Here is a 15,268-nt window from a genome sequence, read left to right on the forward strand (position 1 = left end):
TTAACACCCATACTGCTGCACATTAACACCCATACTACTGCACAATTAACACCCATACTGCTGCACAATTAACACCCATACTGCTGCACAATTAACACCCATACTGCTGCACAATTAACACCCATACTGCTGCACAATTAACACCCATACTACTGCACAATTAACACCCATACTGCTGCACATTAACACCCATACTACTGCACAATTAATACCCATACTACTGCACAATTAACACCCATACTGCTGCACATTAACACCCATACTACTGCACAATTAACACCCATAGTACTGCACATTAACACCCATACTACTGCACATTAACACCCATACTGCTGCACATTAACACCCATACTGCTGCACATTAACACCCATACTACTGCACATTAACACCCACACTTCTGCCCATTAACACCCATACTACTGCACATTAACACCCATACTGCTGCACATTAACACCCATACTACTGCACATTAACACCCATACTACTGCACATTAACACCCATACTACTGCACATTAACACCCATACTACTGCACATTAACACCCATACTACTGCACATTAACACCCATACTACTGCACATTAACACGCATAATACTACCCATTAACATATGCTTTTGTATTCATATAACATATATTCTTGTCTTTGAAAGTATTGGTGTACTTACTTAGCGTGTTTAATGGCTCGGTCACTTAGCGTGTTTAATGGCTCGGTCACTTACTTAGCGTGTTTAATGGCTCGGTCACTTACTTAGCGTGTTTAATGGCTCGGTCACTTACTTAGCGTGTTTAATGGCTCGGTCACTTACTTAGCGTGTTTAATGGCTCGGTCACAGTATGTCAGTGCACTTGTGAAACCAGAAACGAAATAAGCATTGGCCATCATCAGGAATACGTGGGGTAATTCTTTGTCCTTGCACTTGGAACTGTTTACCAGCTCCTCATATCGATGTAGCGCTTTACGGTAGTTTCCTCTCTTGTACCAGGTGTCGCCTTCATTGATACCTTCTGTCTCATCCTCCTGCAAATCCAGAATTTTGAGTTAATGTTTTCATCAATTTTCTGTCTTTACCTCACTACACACTTTTATAATAATTAAACTTGTTTTTATTATAATATTTTGATTCAAGATCAATTTCCTTCACCTGGAGTTGTTTGATGGAAGTGAAGGATGGAGTGAACGCTACAACTTACTTGCCATCTTGTTACTTACAACTTGCTGAGTCTTGTCTGCTGGTAATGAGAGGGACGTTATCCAAAGACTTATATACCTTCCTATCCTGGGATCACACCTTGCTATCCCTTCCTATTCTGGGATCACACTTTGCTATCCCTTCCTATCCTGGGATCACACCTTGCTATCCCTTCCTATCCTGGGATCACACCTTGTTATCCCTTCCTATCCTGGGATCACACCTTGCTATCCCTTCCTATCCTGGGATCACACCTTGTTATCCCTTCCTATCCTGGGATCACACCTTGCTATCCCTTCCTATCCTGGGATCACACCTTGCTATCCCTTCCTATCCTGGGATCACACCTTGCTATCTCTTCCTATCCTGAGATCACACCTTGTTATCCCTTCCTATCCTGGGATCACACCTTGCTATCCCTTCCTATCCTGGGATCACACCTTGCTATCCCTTCCTATCCTGGGATCACACCTTGCTATCCCTTCCTATCCTGGGATCACACCTTGCTATCCCTTCCTATCCTGGGATCACACCTTGCTATCCCTTCCTATCCTAGCTCATGCCGTGGTCATACACATTAATAATATTGTCAGTCACAATATATATCAATATCCACATGCACTGATGCTGCGGATCTTAATACACATCAGATAAAACTCACCGAACAATGATAGACGTAGTACAGTGATAGACATACATAAAATGTACAATTGAATTACATAAATATATACAGACTGGAGTTATATATAGGTGAGTGGTCGGCCTAAAATATGTACAGTATTGTGTTGTCATTTCTCAAGTAAAGAGCTGCCAGAGAGGCAGGACGGGAACGTAACGAGGAAGACAGGACAATGAAAAAAAAAAACAAGGAAATGGGAGAGAGGAGGAACGAAGAAATGTACTTACAGACAATAAATCGATTAAGCTGTGTTCCGTTGCTTGGTCTGCGTAACCAACTGCCCCTGTTAATGAGAGATAATATCATTGTCAAGCAGATAGCAGACATGCTATCACCTACACCAGGGTCATTAAGATTGTGTCTGACCTGAATACCAATAGTCAACAATACCCTAACTCCATATATATGGGTTAAATTCTCTAGATATATATACTACTGCAGGGGTGTCACTAGCACGTTAAGAGACCATACAATAAGTGTCAGGGGCCCGAGACTGTTCAACTGCCTCCCAGCACACATAAGGGGGATTACCAACAGACCCCTGGCAGTCTTCAAGCTGGCACTGGACAAGCACCTGAAGTCAGTTCCGGATCAGCCGGGCTGTAGCTCGTACGTTGGTTTGCGTGCAGCCAGCAGCAACAGCCTGGTTGATCAGGCGCTGATCCACCAGGAGGCCTGGTCACAGACCGGGCCGCGGGGGCGTTGACCCCCGAAACTCTCTCCAGGTAAACTCCAGGTAAACTATAAAATATATTTTTGTATATATTACGTCTGTGTTTCACACTATTTGAGGAAGCAAAATATATTAATAGAAGAAACATATTTCAGATATTCTTCTGTTCCAGATCAAATGATTCGTGAACAACTTTTCTGCTTGACAAGACACTTGTGGAACAGCGAGGTGTTTTTATTCCGCAACGTTTCGCCTGAACAGTAGGTTTCTTCAGTCGAGGACAGAGGAGGCAGCAGAATCAATATAAAAGTAAAGACAATGTTATCAGTCCGTTACTCTCGAAGACGCAGTTTAGAGGTGGTCAGTCCCTCAGCCTGGAGGAGAATTTTGCTCCATAGGTCTGAAAATATGTGAAGTTGAGCAAAGCGGAAAGGATATTAATATAATGACTGATGCTGTCCTCTAGAAACTCATGACTGATGCTGTCCTCTAGAAACTCATGACTGATGATATCCTCTAGAAACTCATGACTGATGCTGTCCTCTAGAAACTCATGACTGATGCTGTCCTCTAGAAACTCATGACTGATGCTGTCCTCTAGAAACTCATGACTGATGCTATCCTCTAGAAACTCATGACTGATGATATCCTCTAGAAACTCATGACTGATGCTATCCTCTAGAAACTCATGACTGATGGTATCCTCTAGAAACTCATGACTGATGATATCCTCTAGAAACTCATGACTGATGGTATCCTCTAGAAACTCATGACTGATGGTATCCTCTAGAAACTCATGACTGATGATATCCTCTAGAAACTCATGACTGATGATATCCTCTAGAAACTCATGACTGATGCTGTCCTCTAGAAACTCATGACTGATGATATCCGCTAGAAACTCATGACTGATGCTATCCTCTAGAAACTCATGACTGATGATATCCTCTAGAAACTCATGACTGATGATATCCTCTAGAAACTCATGACTGATGATATCCGCTAGAAACTCATGACTGATGATATCCTCTAGAAACTCATGACTGATGCTGTCCTCTAGAAACTCATGACTGATGCTGTCCTCTAGAAACTCATGACTGATGCTGTCCTCTAGAAACTCATGTATCCTCTAGAAACTCATGACTGATGGTATCCTCTAGAAACTCATGACTGATGATATCCTCTAGAAACTCATGACTGATGATATCCTCTAGAAACTCATGACTGATGCTATCCTCTAGAAACTCATGACTGATGATATCCTCTAGAAACTCATGACTGATGATATCCTCTAGAAACTCATGACTGATGCTATCCTCTAGAAACTCATGACTGATGCTGTCCTCTAGAAACTCATGACTGATGCTATCCTCTAGAAACTCATGACTGATGCTGTCCTCTAGAAACTCATGACTGATGCTGTCCTCTAGAAACTCATGACTGATGCTATCCTCTAGAAACTCACGACTGATGCTGTCCTCTAGAAACTCATGACTGATGATATCCTCTAGAAACTCATGACTGATGCTATCCTCTAGAAACTCATGACTGATGATATCCTCTAGAAACTCATGACTGATGATATCCTCTAGAAACTCATGACTGATGGTATCCTCTAGAAACTGATGCTATCCTCTAGAAACTCATGACTGATATCCTCTAGAAACTCATGACTGATGCTATCCTCTAGAAACTCATGACTGATGCTATCCTCTAGAAACTCATGACTGAAACTCATGACTGATGATATCCTCTAGAAACTCATGACTGATGATATCCTCTAGAAACTCATGACTGATGCTGTCCTCTAGAAACTCATGACTGATGATATCCTCTAGAAACTCATGACTGATGATATCCTCTAGAAACTCATGACTGATGCTATCCTCTAGAAACTCATGACTGATGCTGTCCTCTAGAAACTCATGACTGATGATATCCTCTAGAAACTCATGACTGATGCTGTCCTCTAGAAACTCATGACTGATGCTATCCTCTAGAAACTCATGACTGATGATATCCTCTACAAGGAACTGGACAACATGAGGAGATGGAACAATAACGAGGTAATCAAGGTTCCAATAATGCCTTGTATATTCTAACAAAGTTCTTGAATCTGCGCCGGACAATATATTTTCTATGATGTGTACCTCATGAATGTGCACCTCCATGAATACAAAACTCTCATGAAAATGATATTCACTGAGGTTGTCAACCTCACTCCAGAGGATGTATAGTGACATCAACGTCTTCTTGCAGTAATATTAGGAGTCACTGACGTCCGCACATCATCACACATAACAATCACAGTAACTTTATCTTCGTGAGTGACATTCAATAAGCTTGAAACACACAGTTATCCCTGGATACTTTACGGACAATGTTGCGGTAAGTAAATATATAAATAAATAAATATATATATTTACATATAAAAATATAAAAAAAAATATATGAAAAGATGGGGTGGTAGGGAAGTTGAATATTCAAACGGCTTCAGGAAGAAATCCAAATATTCATCCTTGAAGCCTTTTTATCCACTTTTCCGAGGCTGTGGGTCCCATAATTTACAACAGAGGTGGACCCCATCCTATATATATATATATATATATATATATATATATATATATATATATATATATATATATATATATATATATAAAGGAACACTTGGACAACGAAATATGGATCCCAGGTTACAACCTATACAGATGTGACAGAGTGAACAAGCAAAAGGGGGGGGGGGGTTGGCCTGTACATTGCAGAGTCACTTGTTTGCACAGAACTGCTTAATGCCTCAAATGATGTAGTGGAAGTTTTAGCAGTAAAGGTCGAGAACCAAAACCTAGTCATTGTGGTAGTCTACAAGCCTCCGGATGCAACAACCCAGCAATTCCAGGAACAGCTGTTAAAAATTGACCACTGTCTGGAAAATCTTCCAGCTCCTGCACCCAACATCTTGCTCCTGGGGGATTTCAACTTAAGGCACCTAAAATGGAGGAATATAGCAAATAATATTGTTGCAGTAATAACACCAGGAGGCAGCTCTGATGAAAACTCACACTCACACGAGCTTTTAAATCTCTGCACAAAATTCAATTTAAACCAGCAAATAATAGAGCCTACTAGACTGGAGAATACACTAGACCTCATCTTCACTTACAATGATGATCTGATAAGAAATGTCACCATATCAAAAACAATATACTCAGATCACAACATAATTGAGGTTCAGTCATGTATGCGCGGAGCCCCAGACCGACATAATGAGATTAGTCACGAGGGAGCATTCACCAAATTTAACTTCAATAACAAAAACATAAAGTGGGACCAAGTAAACCAAGTCCTAACCGATATAAGCTGGGAAGACATACTAAGCAACACAGACCCCAACTTATGCCTAGAACAGATTAACTCGGTGGCACTCGATGTATGCACAAGGCTTATTCCTCTAAGAAAAAGGAGGAGTAGATGTAAAACAGAAAGAGACAAGCGCTCCCTTTACAGGCGACGGAAAAGAATAACAGAGCGGCTAAAAGAGGTCAATATATCTGAAATGCGTAGGGAGACACTGGTCAGAGAAATAGCAAGCATCGAACTTAAGCTAAAAGAATCCTTTAGGAGTCAGGAATCGCGGGAAGAACTAAAAGCCATAAATGAAATCGAAAGAAACCCAAAGTATTTCTTCTCCTATGCCAAATCAAAATCGAGAACAACGTCCAGTATTGGGCCCCTACTTTAACAAGATGGGTCCTACACAGATGACAGCAAGGAAATGAGTGAGCTACTTAAGTCCCAATATGACTCAGTTTTTAGCAAGCCGCTAACCAGACTGAGAGTCGAAGATCAAAATGAATTTTTTATGAGAGAGCCACAAAATTTGATTAACACAAGCCTATCCGATGTTATCCTGACGTCAAATGACTTCGAACAGGCGATAAATGACATGCCCATGCACTCTGCCCCAGGGCCAGACTCATGGAACTCCGTGTTTATCAAGAACTGCAAAAGCCCCTATCACGAGCCTTTTCCATCCTATGGAGAGGGAGCATGGACACGGGGGTCGTCCCACAGTTACTAAAAACAACAGACATAGCCCCACTCCACAAAGGGGGCAGTAAAGCAACAGCAAAGAACTACAGACCAATAGCACTAACATCCCATATCATAAAAATCTTTGAAAGGGTCCTAAGAAGCAAGATCACCACCCATCTAGAAACCCATCAGTTACACAACCCAGGGCAACATGGGTTTAGAACAGGTCGCTCCTGTCTGTCTCAACTATTGGATCACTACGACAAGGTCCTAAATGCACTAGAAGACAAAAAGAATGCAGATGTAATATATACAGACTTTGCAAAAGCCTTCGACAAGTGTGACCATGGCGTAATAGCGCACAAAATGCGTGCTAAAGGAATAACAGGAAAAGTCGGTCGATGGATCTATAATTTCCTCACTAACAGAACACAGAGAGTAGTCGTCAACAGAGTAAAGTCCGAGGCAGCTACGGTGAAAAGCTCGCTCCCATCTTGTTCCTCATCCTCATATCCGACATAGACAAGGATGTCAGCCACAGCACCGTGTCTTCCTTTGCAGATGACACCCGAATCTGCATGACAGTGTCTTCCATTGCAGACACTGCAAAGCTCCAGGCGGACATCAACCAAATCTTTCAGTGGGCTGCAGAAAACAATATGAAGTTCAACGATGAGAAATTTCAATTACTCAGATATGGTAAACATGAGGAAATTAAAACTTCATCAGAGTACAAAACAAATTCTGGCCACAAAATAGAGCGAAACACCAACGTCAAAGACCTGGGAGTGATCATGTCGGAGGATCTCACCTTCAAGGACCATAACATTGTATCAATCGCATCTGCTAGAAAAATGACAGGATGGATAATGAGAACCTTCAAAACTAGGGAGGCCAAGCCCATGATGACACTCTTCAGGTCACTTGTTCTATCTAGGCTGGAATATTGCTGCACACTAACAGCACCTTTCAAGGCAGGTGAAATTGCCGACCTAGAAAATGTACAGAGAACTTTCACGGCGCGCATAACGGAGATAAAACACCTCAATTATTGGGAGAGCTTGAGGTTCCTAAACCTGTATTCCCTGGAACGCAGGAGGGAGAGATACATGATTATATACACCTGGAAAATCCTAGAGGGACTAGTACCGAACTTGCACACGAAAATCACTCACTACGAAAGCAAAAGACTTGGCAGACGATGCACCATCCCCCCAATGAAAAGCAGGGGTATCACTAGCACGTTGAGACCATACAATAAGTGTCAGGGGCCCGAGACTGTTCAACTGCCTCCCAGCACACATAAGGGGGATTACCAACAGACCCCTGGCAGTCTTCAAGCTGGCACTGGACAAGCACCTAAAGTCAGTTCCTGATCAGCCGGGCTGTGGCTCGTACGTTGGTTTGCGTGCAGCCAGCAGCAACAGCCTGGTTGATCAGGCTCTGATCCACCAGGAGGCCTGGTCACAGACCGGGCCGCGGGGGCGTTGACCCCGGAACTCTCTCCAGGTAAACTCCAGGTATATATATATATATATATATATATATATATATATATATATATATATATATATATATATATATATATATATATATATATATATATATATATATATATATATGTCGTGCCGAATAGGCAGAACTTGCGATCTTGGCTTAAATAGCAACGCTCATCTTGCCATATAGGACAAGTGAAAATTTGTGTATGCAATAATTTCGCCAAAATCATTCTGAACCTAACGAAAAAAATATATTTCACTGTTTGTTTAGTATTAAATTTTTGTAAACATATTTAAAATATATTTAGTTGGGTTAGGCTAAAATAAATTGTTCTTGTTATAATAAGGTTAGGTAAGTTTTCTAAGATTCTTTTGGTGCAAAATTATAAATTTTTACATTATAATTAATGAAAAAAATATATCTTTAAACGTATAAGAGAAAATTTTAGAAAGGACTTAATTTTAAATGAGTTCTTGCTAATTGACCAGTTTTACATATTCGGCACGACATATATATATATGTATATATATATATATGTATATATATGTATATATATATATATATGTATATATATATATATATATATATATATATATATATATATATATATATTCTAGGTAGTAGGTTGGTAAACACCAACCGCCCAGGGAGGTACTACCCTCCTGCCAAGTGAGTGTAAAACGAAAGCCTGTAATTGTTTTACATGATAGTAGGATTACTGGTGTCCTTTTTTTTGTCTGTCTCATAAACATGCAAGATTTCAGGTACGTCTTGCTACTTCCACTTACACTTAGGTCACACTACACTGCATGTACAAGCATGTATATGTATATATACACATCCCTCTGGGTTTTCTTTTATTTTCTTTCTAGTTCTTGTTGTTGTTTATTTCTTCTTACCTCCATGGGGAAGTGGAACAGAATTCTTCCTCCGTAAGCCATGCGTGTTGTAAGAGGCGACTAAAATGCCGGGAGCAAGGGGCTAGTAACCCCTTCTCCCGTATAAATTACTAAATTTAAAAAGAGAAACTTTGTTTTTCTTTTTGGGCCATCCTGTCTTGGTGGGATACGGCCGGTTTGTTGAAATATATATATATATATATATATATATATATATATATATATATATATATATATATATATATATATATATATATATATATATATATATATATATATATATATATATATATATATATATATATATATATATATATATATATATACAATAAGACCACAGTAAACAGGTGGTATCACCAATCACTGTGAAATAATAATACAGTTCCAAGCGCTTTCGTAACTTCTCACATTATCAAGTAATTATAAAAATAAACGGTTAACAGGAAGACATATAACTACGACACTACACCTCGCTGCCACGTGTAACTACGACACTACACCTCGCTGCCACATATAACTACAACACTACACCTCGCTGCCACATATAACTACGACACTGCACCTCGCTGCCACATATAACTACGACACTACACCTCGCTGCCACATATAACTACGACACTACACCTCACTGCCACATATAACTACGACACTGCACCTCGCTGCCACATATAACTACGACACTGCACCTCGCTGCCACATATAACTACGACACTACACCTCGCTGCCACATATAACTACGACACCTCGCTGCCACATATAACTACGACACTACACCTCGCTGTCACATATAAGTACGACACTGCACCTCGCTGCCACATATAACTACGACACTACACCTCGCTGCCACATATAACTACGACACTACACCTCGCTGCCACATATAACTACGCCACTACACCTCGCTGCCACATATAACTACGACACTACACCTCGCTGCCACATATAACTACGACACCTCGCTCCCACATATAACTACGACACTACACCTCGCTGCCACATATAACTACGACACTGCACCTCGCTGCCAAATATAACTACGACACTACACCTCGCTGCCACATATAACTACGACACTACACCTCGCTGCCACATATAACTACGACACTGCACCTGGCTGCCACTTAGAACTACGACACTACACCTCGCTGCCACATATAACTACGACACTACACCTCGCTGCCACATATAACTACGACACTACACCTCGCTGTTACATATAACTACGACACTACACCTCGCTGCCACATATAACTACGACACTGCACCTGGCTGCCACTTAGAACTACGACACTACACCTCGCTGCCACATATAACTACGACACTACACCTCGCTGCCACATATAACTACGACACTACACCTCGCTGCCACATATAACTACGACACTACACCTCGCTGCCACATATAACTACGACACTGCACCTCGCTGCCACATATAACTACGACACTACACCTCGCTGCCACATATAACTACGACACTACACCTCGCTGCCACATATAACTACGACACTACACCTCGCTGCCACATATAACTACGACACTACACCTCGCTGCCACATATAACTACGACACTACACCTCGCTGCCACATATAACTACGACACTGCACCTCTCTGCCACATATAACTACGACACTGCACCTCGCTGCCACATATAACTATGACACTGCACCTCGCTGCCACATATAACTACGACACTACACCTCGCTGCCACATATAACTACGACACTACACCTCGCTGCCACATATAACTACGACACTACACCTCGCTGCCACATATAACTACGACACTACACCTCGCTGCCACATATAACTACGACACTACACCTCGCTGCCACATATAACTACGACACTGCACCTCGCTGCCACATATAACTACGACACTGCACCTGGCTGCCACATATAACTACGACACTGCACCTCGCTGCCACATATAACTACGACACTGCACCTCGCTGCCACATATAACTATGACACTGCACCTCGCTGCCACATATAACTACGACACTACACCTCGCTGCCACATATAACTACGACACTACACCTCGCTGCCACATATAACTACGACACTACACCTCGCTGCCACATATAACTACGACACTACACCTCGCTGCCACATATAACTACGACACTACACCTCGCTGCCACATATAACTACGACACTGCACCTCGCTGCCACATATAACTACGACACTACACCTCGCTGCCACATATAACTACGACACTGCACCTCGCTGCCACATATAACTACGACACTACACCTCGCTGCCACATATAACTACGACACTGCACCTCGCTGCCACATATAACTACGACACTGCACCTCGCTGCCACATATAACTACGACACTGCACCTCGCTGCCACATATAACTACGACACTGCACCTCGCTGCCACATATAACTACGACACTGCACCTCGCTGCCACACATAACTACGACACTGCACCTCGCTGCCACATATAACTACGACACTACACCTCGCTGCCACATATAACTACGACACTACACCTCGCTGCCACATATAACTACGACACTACACCTCGCTGCCACATATAACTACGACACTGCACCTCGCTGCCACATATAACTACGACACTGCACCTGGCTGCCACATATAACTACGACACTGCACCTCGCTGCCACATATAACTACGACACTACACCTCGCTGCCACATATAACTACGACACTGCACCTCGCTGCCACATATAACTACGACACTACACCTCGCTGCCACATATAACTACGACACTGCACCTCGCTGCCACATATAACTACGACACTGCACCTCGCTGCCACATATAACTACGACACTGCACCTCGCTGCCACACATAACTACGACACTGCACCTCGCTGCCACATATAACTACGACACTACACCTCGCTGCCACATATAACTACGACACTACACCTCGCTGCCACATATAACTACGACACTACACCTCGCTGCCACATATAAAAACACTCTTTTTGATGACGTAGGTTGGTAATCAGTGATCCTGAAACAGTTCATATTCTACCCAAAAAATTGTCTAATGTGCCTAAAATTCTTCCCAAATTTTGTTAATTATAAATGAATCCAATTTATATAAACCAAAAGATATATTCATATTATTTTCAAAACTGTAATTTTTAAAACATGATTCTGTTATATCCCGGTAGAAGACGGACTTGATTAACATAACTTTCTCGACCTTTTTATAATCAATGGGAGAGTTAAAATCTATCACATGAATAAACAGAGCATTAGAATCTTGTCCACTTCTATATTTATGATGTTTTAACCTAAGTTCAAGATTTTTACCAGTTTCTAAGTAATAAACTTTATCACATATTTGACATTATCATAAAAAGTCAGGTGTTGTTGTTGGTGGCAGAGAAGTGTAGTCTCGTCCTTATATGTATTCCTGTTAACCTGGGATTTTTATACTTATTATATAATGTGAGAAGTCACAAAAGCGCTTGGAATTTTACTATTTTTTCACAATGATTTTTCTGCACACAAACACACACACACACATACACACACACACACACACACACACACACACACACACACACACACACACACACACACACACACACACACACACACACACACACCTTTCCCTTCTCTCTTCTCTCACACAAAAAAAAAAAAAATGGTGGGGACTCGCAGGAACCAAGGATCAGATGAGAATGGTTCTGGTAGGGAGGAGTGGATGGAGGAGCAGTGGAAAAGGATGGAACAAGAGTGGGAGAGAAAATTAGGAGAGCTTTCTGAAAAAATGGAGAAAGAGCTCTCTGTGAAATTGGAAAAGGGGTTGGAGAAGGAGACAAAGAATTGGGAGGCACAAGTCAAAACTGCAGTAGCCAAGATAAGGGTCCTAGAAGTTGAGATAAATAGGCTGAAGCGAGTTACAGGGGCAGTGACCAGAGAAGACACAGCATATGAAGCTGCGAAGCCGAACAGGAAGGAAGGAATTATGAATTATGCTAAGGTCATATCAACCTGCCAAGGAGTGAAAGGGAAGAACAGCTGGTTGCAGATGGAGAGGGTGATAGGTCGAATGCTGAGGCACAACCATGCTATCAAGAGCCACTGGAAAAATCAAGGGAGAAACTGACCACATACAGGCAGGATCTAGAGTCACAGAGGGTGAGGCAATGGGAGGAGGAAAGGGCAAAATCAGTGTTCATCCATGGGCTTCAGGAGAGAGAGGAAAGGACACACACTGAAAGGCAGCAGGAAGAAAGAAAGGAGATTGAGAAAATCATCACGGAAATAGGTGAAGAGATGGACGAGATTGTAAATTTTCAGAGAATAGGGGGTACTCGAAGGGGAGAAACCGACCAATTAAGCTGATTCTCAGGACAGAAACAGTGCGGAACAGGATCCTCCAAGAGAAACCACGATTGAAATACTCGGAAGAGTACAAGAGGGTGTTCCTAGACAGAGACAGAACACAATCAGAACGACAGCAGCTGAGGGAGAGGACAAAAAAGCGAAAGGAGCTAGGAAAAGAGACAAGAATGGAACCAGCAGAGGTTAGTCAGAGCAGAACAGAACAGCAAGGGCAAGCACACACACAACTATTCTCAGAAACATACAACCTATCACACCATCCCAACACATACTACAATCCATACACACAGCCACCACCCAACACCGAGCTATAGAATCCCACAGTATGCTACCAGGTCTCCCACCCTCACAGGCCCCCCAAACCACAGTGTTGGAAAGGAAACTGAAGGTATGGTACACAAATGCTGATGGAATAACAAATAAGTGGGAGGAGCAGCATGAAAGAGTCAAAGAGGCATCACCGGACATCATAGCTCTCACAGAAACCAAGCTTACAGGTATGATAACAGATGCCATCTTTCCAACGAGATACCAAATCCTGAGGAAAGACAGAGGGAACATGGGGGGGGGTGGAGGAGTGGCATTGCTGATCAAAAATCGCTGGAATTTTGATGAGCTGGAGAGAGGAGACAGCGGAGAAGAAAGTGATTACATAGCGGGAACGCTTCACTCTGGAGGTCCCAAGGTGGTAATAGCAGTGATGTATAACCCACCACAGAACAGCAGGAGGCCAAGGCAAGAGTACGACGAGAGCAATAGAGCGATGGTTGACACACTGGCTAGAATGGCCAGAAGAGCTCATGCATGCAGGGCAAAGCTCCTGATCATGGGTGACTTTAACCACAAGGAGATCGATTGGGAGAACTTGGACCCGCATGGGGGCCAAGATACATGGAGGGCTAAGATGATGGAGGTGGTACTGGAAAACTTCATGTACAAACACGTAAGGGACACTACAAGAGAGAAAGGAGAGGATGAACCAGCAAGGCTGGACTTAGTATTCACCTTGAGTAGTGCAGATATCGAGGACATCACATATGAAAGACCCCTTGGGGCCAGTGACCAAGTGGTTTTAAGCTTCAAATACACAGTAGAGCTACAAGTGGAGGGAGAAGCAGGAAGGCCAGGACGAATGAAGCCAAACTACAAGAAAGGGGACTACACAGGAATGAGGAACTTCCTGAACGGGGTTCAGTGGGACAGAGAACTGGCAGGGAAGCCAGTTAATGAGATGATGGAATATGTAGCAACAAAATGCAAGGAGGCTGAGGAGAGGTTTGTACCCAAGGGTAACAGGAATAATGAAAAAGCCAGGATGAGCCCATGATTTACCCAAAGGTGCAGGGAGGCAAAAACCAAGTGTGCTAGGGAATGGAAGAAATATAGAAGGCAAAGGACCCAGGAGAATAAGGAGAGCACTCGTAGAGCCAGAAACGAATATGCACAGATAAGAAGGGAGGCCCAAAGACAATATGAAAATGACATAGCAGCAAAAGCTAAATCTGACCCGAAACTGTTGTACAGCCACATCAGGAGGAAAACAACAGTCAAGGACCAGGTAATCAGGCTAAGGAAGGAAGGAGGAGAGACAACAAGAAATGACCGTGAAGTATGTGAGGAACTCAACAAGAGATTCAAAGAAGTGTTCACAGAGGAGACAGACGGGGCTCCAGAAAGACGGAGAGGTGGGGCACACCACCATGTGCTGGACACAGTGCACACAACCGAGGAAGAAGTGAAGAGGCTTCTGAGTGAGCTAGATACCTCAAAGGCAATGGGGCCAGATAACATCTCCCCATGGGTATTGAGAGAGGGAGCAGAGGCGCTATGTGTACCCCTAACAACAATATTCAATATATCTATCGAAACAGGGAGATTGCCTGAGGCATGGAAGACAGCAAATGTAGTCCCAATCTTTAAGAAAGGACACAGACGTGAAGCATTAAACTAC

General features: G+C 42.5%; 1 protein-coding gene across 1 annotated transcript in view; it reads right to left on the reverse strand.

The window, feature by feature from the left end:
• Positions 1–15,268, reverse strand: part of LOC128694505 (hormone receptor 4-like) — a 202,383-nt gene that overhangs the window by 147,993 nt on the left and 39,122 nt on the right. The window contains exons 4-5 of the mRNA XM_070098034.1: positions 2,099–2,154; positions 809–1,020 (exon numbers count right to left, since the gene is read on the reverse strand). Of these exons, the coding sequence (XP_069954135.1) occupies positions 809–1,020; positions 2,099–2,154 (268 nt within the window). The remainder of the gene's footprint in view (positions 1–808; positions 1,021–2,098; positions 2,155–15,268) is intronic.

Source organism: Cherax quadricarinatus, chromosome 60 (assembly GCF_038502225.1).
Source record: "Cherax quadricarinatus isolate ZL_2023a chromosome 60, ASM3850222v1, whole genome shotgun sequence".
Classification (NCBI taxonomy): domain Eukaryota; kingdom Metazoa; phylum Arthropoda; class Malacostraca; order Decapoda; family Parastacidae; genus Cherax; species Cherax quadricarinatus.